The following is a 9,292-nucleotide window of genomic DNA, read 5'->3' on the forward strand; positions in this document are numbered from 1 at the left end:
AAGCGATTCATAGTTAATTGGAATTTCATAGTTTATTGGAATTTTAGATACATTCTTATGGCATGTAGACTGCTGAGATATGGTTCAAGGTGTCTTAGCTTGACATGAGAAACTCTAATTGAATGTGGCCTATGTTACTTACGTCTTGGGTAATACACTTCTATTTGCTGAGACTCTGTTCCCTTATCTACTAAATGGGGATAGTGATACTGAACCATAGGATTACAAAATAAAAGTATACACAGGAGATCCTGATATATCTAGTAATTTCTAGAGAAGATTATGAAGACAGATATAAAGTTGGTGCAGAACTGGATATCCGAACTGTGACTGCATGGGGTAGGGAACTCATTTGTGATTATTCATATAGGTAAATATTTTGTTTTGCTCTGTTTTGTTTTTATGATGAAAACTTAATTAAGGAAATGGAATCAACTGGAGATGAAACTGAAGAAGCAACAGGGTTTAAAGCAATGATTCCCAAGTGTTAGCACGAATCAGAATCACCTAAAACACTGGTTAAAACGTGGTTGCTAGGCCCTAGCTCCACAGCTTGTTTCAGTACGTCAGAAGTGGGGTCCAAAAATTTGCATCTCTAAGAAGATCCAGACAGTGCTGATGCTGCTGGTTTAGGGACCACCTTCTGTGAATCCACTGCTTTAGAGTAATGGAGAGAAGCAGGTTGGAGCTGAAGTCAGAAAGAAGCATTTTGTGGGCATGTTAATGTTCAGAAATGGAGAAAAGAAACTCAGAGAAATTCTTGAGAGTGCCCCAGGGAGTTCATCTTTGCGTATGCCAGTACTATCTCCGGAACAATATGTCCTGAGCAGACTTCACTGACCAGTTGATGACAGACCTCTTAGTTTGTAAGTTAAGAGAATTTTTAAAAAGATCAATTTTGGCCTGGAATTGAGGGAGTATAAGTTTAAAAAGTAGTTCCAAGGTTGGAATTATAAATGAAATTATAAGCAAAACAACAGTGAGAACTTGCAAATACAGTCTTGCAAGTAGACACAGCAACTTTTGTTTAACCACAGGGGGAGAGAAGCCATAAAGACTGGAGATAGGCAAATGGAGTTCCAGTTTTTGAATTCTCAACAATATTTATTTATTTATTTATTTATTTTTATTTTATTTTTTATTTTTTTTTAAAAGATGACCAGTAAGGGGATCTTAATCCTTGACTTGGTGTTGTCAGCGCCATGCTCACCCAGTGAGCTAACCGGCCATCCTTATATGGGATCCAAACCCGTGGCCTTGGTGTTATCAGCACCACACTCTCCTGAGTGAGCCACGGCCAGCCCTATCAACGATATTTAAACATCTTATTTATTGAGGTATAATTTACTTACACTAAAATGCATAAATCTTAGGCATATAATTTGATGTTTGACAAATGGGTACACCTCTGTTGTCATCACCCAAATCAAAATATGGAGTATTACTATTACCCTTGAAAATCTGCTCAAGCTTCTTTCTAGTTACTCCCCCGGACCCTGAGACAACAACTCTTTGAATTTCACTCACCATACAGAAGTTTGTCATGCTATTGAACTTCATATGCATGGAATTATAAAGCATGAGGGTATTTCAAAAAGTTCATGGAAAAATGTAATTAAAAGATAATATGTATCGATAATACCAAGGTCAAGGGTTTGGATCCCCATACTGGCCAGCCACGAAAAAAAGGTAGTACGAATCTTTCCATGAACTTTTTGAAGTACCATCATATGTACTCCTTTGTCTGGTGTCTTTCACTTAACATGTTTTTGAGATTCATCCATGTTGTTGCATGATCAATAGTTTGTTCCTTTTTTCTGCTAAGTGGTGTTACACTGTATGAATACACAATTTGTTTATTAATTTGTTGTACATTTGGGTTGTTACTAGTTTGGGACTATAATGAATAAAGTTGCTATGAACATTCTTGTGCTCTGTATGTAAATTATACCTTAATAAACAATACCAAAAATCTAATAACATATTTAGAAACTTTGGAAGGGCAAATAGTAGAAGTAAAGGAGATCACTGAAAGGTCATGTCTCTTTTTACAAGGGAATTTGAAAGACAAAGGACATCTGTTAATGGGCTTGAAGAGCTCTTAATGGTTAATACCATTCTGCAAAAAAATAGGAACAAAATATAGAGCATATGTACTGAGAGCCTACTACATGCCAGGCCCTTTGGTATAGCTGGATGTTATAAGGTGGAATTTCTGAGTCAATTTGACAAAATTGGGAAGAGAGTGGGTATTCTCTCACTTGAGTTCAAGGAGAGGGTTATTCATGATTCTCAAACTTGGCTGCACCTTAGGGTCTAATCTAATTTAATGGATTTGGGGTAGACTGGACATCAGTATTTTTTCAAAGCTGGCATCTATATATAATGAGCAGCCAGATTTGAGAACCATGAAACTAGATGACTTTGTGTCTGGATGTAAATTAAATGAGAAATTTAAATTGAGAGGAAGACAAGTGGAAGTTAATATTAATTACATATTATATGCCAGGCATTGTGCTTGGTGTTTTCAGTCAAACCTCTTATTACAACTATGTTAATCCTTGGAATCTTTTAGCGTGGTGTCGGGCATGTAGTTAGCTCTCAAATGTTTGCTGTTACTGTTATCCTCTCTACAACCTAATAATACATTCTCCAAATACATCCTAGAACATTAGCTTATAATACAGGTATTATAATCCCTACATTATGGATAAGGAAACTGAGGCTCAGAGTAGTTTATTTTGGCTAATGCACTATGTGGTAATTGTAAAACTCGAATTTAATCCCAGTTTACATGTAGTGTGTCTTCCCTGTTCATCAGGCCATTTCTAAGACATCTGGATATTTTTAAAAATTAACGTACCTAAGTGATGCTCTTTTGGCAGTGGTGGGGGGTGGTGGCTGGCTGGTATGGGGATCCGAACCCTTGACCTTGGTGTTAACAGGGCCTTCCATTTTTAATTGAACAATTTCTTCCTGCCTGTTGTCAAGAAAATTACCTTAAAAGCAAATCCTAAAAATGTGAAGTCCAAAATTCGACATCCACATTTTTCCTAACGTGGCTTGATGGAAAGTCTTCTGCAGGTTTTAAGAATCTCTGAGGTCATAGGAAACGGACCAAGGTGGCCCTTCAGAGCTCAAAGCATTTAAAGTAAACATGAAGAAACTACTGCTCTCAAGTAGAACACCCCCATACTAATGAATGGATAAAGAGCCTGTCACTTCTATACAGTCTAGTACTTCAATTATATATTAATATTGAGGGAGGGGAAGTTGGTCCTGATTATGTCTGACACCTCTTCTCAGCCAGGTTGTTCCCATCTGAGTTTGCTTGTGTGCGATGGCTGACTTTAGTGTGTGCATTTGCTGGAGAAAAGGAGGAAATATCCAAGGAATGGTACCCCCCCTCAATTAGAGTGAGTTCCTCAAGGACAAGAACAACCTCTACTTTACTATTCCATGTAATACTTTGTGATAGTATCCAATAAGAAATTATGGCAAAATTGCCACAATTACAAGGCCACTAATTTTCAAATATAAAGTATGCACTTTCTTCAAGTGGTGAGCACTTATTGAATTCACTTGATGCAATACTGGATTCAGATACACTCCCCTTCTGTTCCTAGCCAGCTGTTAAAATATGGAGCCCATGTAAAGATACACAAAAGTATATTTAATGACTGAAATTATTTTATTTTCTGAGCATCATGTACATCTGTAAACTAAAAAATACTGAGAATTTTCTTTTAGAAAGGATAGGTATCTATAGGTCTTAAATGTTGTTAGAAAGTTAACATAAAGATGTGTCAATTTGGCACCCAAATCTACCCTATCCGTATCCAGAAAGTGATGCACATTACATTTTGCAAAGTACTCAGTATATCTTAGGTACTCGAGAACAAGTTCATTAAAGATATTTTACCCTCTTTTTACACATTGGCCTCTATCTCTACTTTACCCCTTGAATTTTAGCCAGATAATCCTTGTCTTAAGAGTCACAAAAAATTTATGGGAAGCAGTAACATGATTAATTTTTACAGATATTTTGCTTTGAGAATTAGAATTTTATGCTTTCAGGAAGTCTAGAGCCCTGCTGTCCTATGTAATTTAAAATTTACTAATAGCCACATTAAACAATGAAAAAACAGGGAAAATTAATTTTAATATTTAACACAATATCAAAAATATTTCAACATGCAATCAATATGAAAAAATTGAGATATTTTATACTCTTTTCCATACTAAGTCTTTGAAATCCAATATTTTTACAATCTAAGTTTAGACTAGCCACATTTCAAATGCTCAAAAGCCTTTGGTGGCTAAAGGCTACTACTGTATTGGACAGCAAATGTCTACAGTCTAACCCTCTCCTATTTCCAGTGTAATAACCACCTTAAAATGTACAAAACCACAAAAGGCGACCCAAAATTAAGTAATGCTGTTAAAATGGCAAGTGAAAGATTAAATGTTAAAGTGTTTGAAACTTTTCTAATTACTAAAATGAGAAATTTTGCTGTTATTTAGGAATGGTTTTGCAAACCTTTTTGACATCATTTTTACAAATGCCTTGAAAACCATTTCTTCTTTCCATTATCTTATTAAAATTCTTTCTATAACAAGGTCAAGGGTTCAGATTCCCATACCAGCCAGCCTCCCCGCAACAAAAACACAAAAAAATTTTCAGCACTAGGTTATTTTGTTCTTTTTCCCCATCTCAGTTGTTCATTCATTCTGTCATTCAATAAATATTTACCTGCTGACAACTATGTACAAAACATTATACTAGATGCAGTGAGGGATGTAAAAGGCACTCCATGCTTACTTTCAATTTTGAAACTAGTAAGAGTGAAAATGTGGAAAACGTGTGAAAATACATCTCTGTATTTTATTTTACTGTATCATTCTCCGTTTGTTTGCATAACAGCCCTTCCCCAATTCTTTAACAATGAAGGGAATGGACTTTCTCTTATTCTTTTTCTCTTCCCTGGGCCTAACAGAATGCCTTAATAAATATTTGTGGAATTCACTATAATGAATAATTATGTGTTACTTTCTAGAACAGAGGTTCCTACAAAGTACACTAAGTACATAAAGAAACATTTTATCTTCCCTACAGGGAACAGAAAGACTACAAGGCAGAGGAGTTACCAAGGACAAGCCTTGCACAGGCTTATAACACCAAGGTCACAGATTTGATCCCCAAACCAGCCAGCTGCCAAAAACAAAAACAAGGACAGGCCTTGAAGGATTTGACAGATAGAAATGGGTGGTAGTGAAGTCTGAAGACAAGAATGAACAAGTTTTTACAGAAAGTATAAGAATAGAAGAGTACATCACATATGATAGATACTCCCTGATGTCTGCTTATTAAATGCACAAGCGAATAAAAGAAAGGCTGAATGGCCTGAGAATATCATTTACAGACACAGAAATGGAGGAAAGAAGTGACATCATGAGTAAGCAGTTGCAACTGTTACATTTTAAAGGAAAACAACAGCAATAATTACCCTCCCTACCTTGGAAGGCATAGTTTTGTGCCCTATTTTCTTACCTTTGGGATAATGCTTATTTTGTCCTTTTAAGAAATTTAATGACTCCATAATCTGTCATTAAGTTGAAAATTTTCATTTGAGCATGTTTGTGGGCAGGGTGAAAAATAAGAAATCTAGTAGTGACATGCTTTTATTTTAACCATCATGCAAGTAAAGGAAGACAAATATGCCAGTGGTACACTTCCAATTTGACAGAGTAATCTCACAGGTATTTATGCAATTTAGGAAAAGAGACACATCAATTACTAAATTGTTACCAGGGCAAATTACCAAGTGAGACAATCAAACAAGCCACACATTTTTGTAGATTAATTTTCCATGAAGACAACAATTTGACAAGTCTGGTAGACACCAAGTTATTCAAACTATGTTTCTAAGAATACAGTTTAACAGAGTAGAACAAGTTGAAAACTGTTATAAATATTCACATAAGTCTCTATATTGGACAGCAAATTAAGACTGTTATTCTTCTAAATGTTCCCAGTTGAAAGCAAAAGATTGTATAGTTCAATTTTCCCAATAAGCAGAAACACAGAAAATAAGATTTTACTAACTACTAGTGAAATAAGGACATAGTATTAACCTTCACATAAATTAGGCCAAATAAAAACAAGAGAGAAAGCATCCAAAGTTGCACTGTGTGTGTTTCTTTAAAGAACTCTTGTCCAGGCTTTTTGTTCAGTTTCCCCTGCTAAGGGCACGGAACACGATCTCTTAGTTCTTCCATCTACTATAAACTATACCGCACCTTTCATTCCATCTAGCTCTGTCTCCTTTAAACCTTCTAGGAGTTGCTAAAGGGGCTGGTGTGTTAGGAAGAGAGCAAAGAGGACAAAAAGAGCTCTAACAGTATATTTTACAGGACAACCTCTCTGTCTCCGGAAATGAAACAACTAAAATAAACTAAAAAGCCTGCTTTTGCAGATGTTCCTAAGCCGTCATTTTTTTTTTTTTTAAGAGATAGGAGAAAAGGGGGGAAAGACAGAGAAAGGGACCTTGGCAGAAACCAAGGCAGGTGGGCATAGCTAGTGGGAGGCAGCAATAAGTGACCAGAGGTGCAGGATGGAGTAGCATAAATCACATAGAACAAGTTCCCCATTGCTTCTCTTCCTTGACTCATTAATGTCCAGTAACTGTCCACAGGCCATGTGCCTCTACGGCTAGAGGCACAGCAGACAGCATGGGCTCCTCGACATAGCTAGAAATTCAGGTGGCAGTAAGCAGATCGGAGGCCCTGGGAACACAGGGCCCCTAGAAGTGTAGATAAAGGCAGTGCAATCTTACAGCATCATTTGCTTGGCTTAGAAGCAGTGTGAACAGTGGCCATGCAGCACACAGTATTAATGCAGAATAGCATGAAGGCAATGTGGAAGTGGAGAAGCATGTCCACGACAGTCTCAATCTTGAGGTTGAAAGAACTGAATATCCAGAGGAAGAGAGGGTGCCGAAAGGTCAGCAAAAAATTAAAACAAAACAAAAAACGCATACCCATTGCTGTTGCCCAAGCACAGTTCCAGCATGAGGTGGTAGGGGACCTTGTGCAGGAGTACTGCCAAGGGCAAAGTTTAACCCGACTGGAACCCAAAGGGCCTGGGGATCTCCACTGGCTCCCTTATTGGGCGACGTCTGGCTCTACGGACTCCTTCACGCAACAGGTAATATTGCAGTGGATTTGGCCAAAGGTCCTCTTTGATAATCTCAGCAATTTTGTCAGACTCTGGAAGGCTGTGGTCTGAAAACCAGGTGAAGAAGCTGCAGATGAGGTCTTGGTTTCTGCGAATGAAGGACTGGGGTTCACGTCCTCTGCGCCATATGATTGGAGTGGAAAGAGACACCACCCGGCCAGACGATCTGACCTCATATTCCTTGACAATCAGCTTATTTCTGAAATAGGGGTTTCTTCGGAAGAAGAACTTGAATTTGCAGCCAGTCCTAGGGTGTCTGAGTTCCTTTACCTCCAAATTGGTTATATACCTTAACATCTCTGCATCTTGGCCCCTAATCATGGGGGACAACTGAGGGTGGTTCCGAAAGGCAGTCATCCAGAAGCCCGGGATATTCTGAATGATGTAGTTTCTCCGCTCCAGGTAGTGTCGACGCATTCGCCCAAACTTGTGTTCCAGCTGTTGGAAGGCCCTGTCAGCCTGAGCATTCACAGTGTCCAGTTCCAACTGGATGGCCTCCAGAGGATTCATGCGGAGAGCCACATTCAGAGGCCAGGGCCCTGCCTCCTCCTTCACCTCCTCTTCCACTCTGTTTTCCTCCACCACTTCTACTTCTTCATCCACGGGCTTCTCTTCCACCTGCATCTCCTCTTCCACTCCCTCCTTCCGCACCACCTCAGCCCTCTCCGCATCCATTGCTACAGGGAAGGTGACGTTCTTTTCGGTCGCCACTTCCGCGGCCTTCGCCTCTGCCATCACCTCAGACCCCGACCACTCGGCGCCACAGGTTTCTAGGGCCTTCCCCCAATCCTGAAAGCCATTTTCCGGGCTGCTGTCAGTTGCCGCCAACAAAGAGGCTGCTTCCAGGCCCACCGTGGGAGGCGGAGCCTCTTCCTGCCCGCCTTTGATCGCTACGTGGCTGCGACCCCCATCGACACGGGTCAGGGGAGTACGGCCACAGTCCGCGGGATCCGAGGGTACTCCCCCCTCCTCTGAAAGCTGGGGCGGTGGGATCGCGACGGTCTCCAAGCTTCCCTCACCCGTTTCCGCCATCACCTGTGTCGCCTCGGTTCCCTCCCGGAGCCTCAGGCACTGGTGTGGGTCCGAGTCTCCCGGGTCATGGTCGGCAATAGTGAGGCTGCAGGTTTGGGGGAGAGGGGTCCTCTCGACCCCATCCAGGTCGCTCATGATGGTAACAGAGCAACGGTAGATGAACGCCTGTCTCCCGCACAGAAGCCTCGTTCGGGACTAGCCGCCGCTTACACCACTCACCCTCTGGTCTCGCGAGCGTCTCTGTGGCGGTGACGTCAGGGCTATAGATCTCACGCTATCGCGAGAATTCGCCGCGCCCGTCGTTGGTGCGCCGTACTCTGTAGCCAGGAGTATTCTCTTACTTTTACTTCTGTGAATGTAACCAGTTGGAATTGTAATTTTACTTACATAAATAGATGTAAGTCGTCTTCAGAGACGAATGGCAGTGACGACCGTCCTTGCATTGCATCTGGAAACTTCCCCCAGTATGCAAACTGGAGCGAGTATGGTGATCCCAGTCCTAACACTGCCATCCAGTGTCTGAATACAAATGTTTTTCTGGTTTTCATGTTTTTTGAGGTAAGGAGAGTAAATCGACACTCTTGCTCCATATTGCTGAGAGCAAAAGTCTTCTCTTTATTTTTGACTAAGATGAATAGCGGAATGTTTGCTTTTCCTTAAGTAAAAGTGACATGAAAATATCAATTCTAGCCTCTACCATTACTGGGAGAAAAAGCTACTCAGCTGCTTTTTACCACTAAAGTGATGCATATTATTCATTGCTGGTCCTCAATTTATAATCTGCGTCAAATAAGTGTTAAATAATCACTGTGTTTCCAATTCTCTCCTTTTTAGACAAGCCAAGGTAATGAATCCAGGCCTTACTTCATTTCTTTCAGTATAATACGTATTGGCAGGAATTAAGCCAGGATCAATTTGCTAAATCTTGCTCCATGCCCCCTCACTGCAAGAAGGAGGAAATGATAGCTACTTCCAGCCCCCAAAACTATTAATTTATTAATGTATTTAGTTCTGTAAAGTAAG

General features: G+C 40.1%; 1 protein-coding gene across 1 annotated transcript; it reads right to left on the minus strand.

Annotated features, from left to right (window-relative positions):
- Nucleotides 1-5,666: 5,666 nt before the first annotated feature.
- TSPYL1 (TSPY like 1) lies at nt 5,667-8,494 on the minus strand. The gene has a single exon (XM_063096929.1). It carries the CDS (start codon nt 8,402-8,404, stop codon nt 7,118-7,120), a length of 1,287 nt encoding a protein of 428 aa, XP_062952999.1. The 5' UTR covers nt 8,405-8,494; the 3' UTR covers nt 5,667-7,117.
- Between the last annotated feature and the right edge of the window lie 798 nt (nt 8,495-9,292).

The sequence above is a fragment of the Cynocephalus volans genome, chromosome 5, assembly GCF_027409185.1.
Source record: "Cynocephalus volans isolate mCynVol1 chromosome 5, mCynVol1.pri, whole genome shotgun sequence".
Lineage (NCBI taxonomy): Eukaryota > Metazoa > Chordata > Mammalia > Dermoptera > Cynocephalidae > Cynocephalus > Cynocephalus volans.

Bases quoted from the DNA above. Each gene is read 5' to 3' on its own strand.
- TSPYL1 (XM_063096929.1), bottom strand. From the start codon at position 8,404: ATGAGCGACCTGGATGGGGTCGAGAGGACCCCTCTCCCCCAAACCTGC.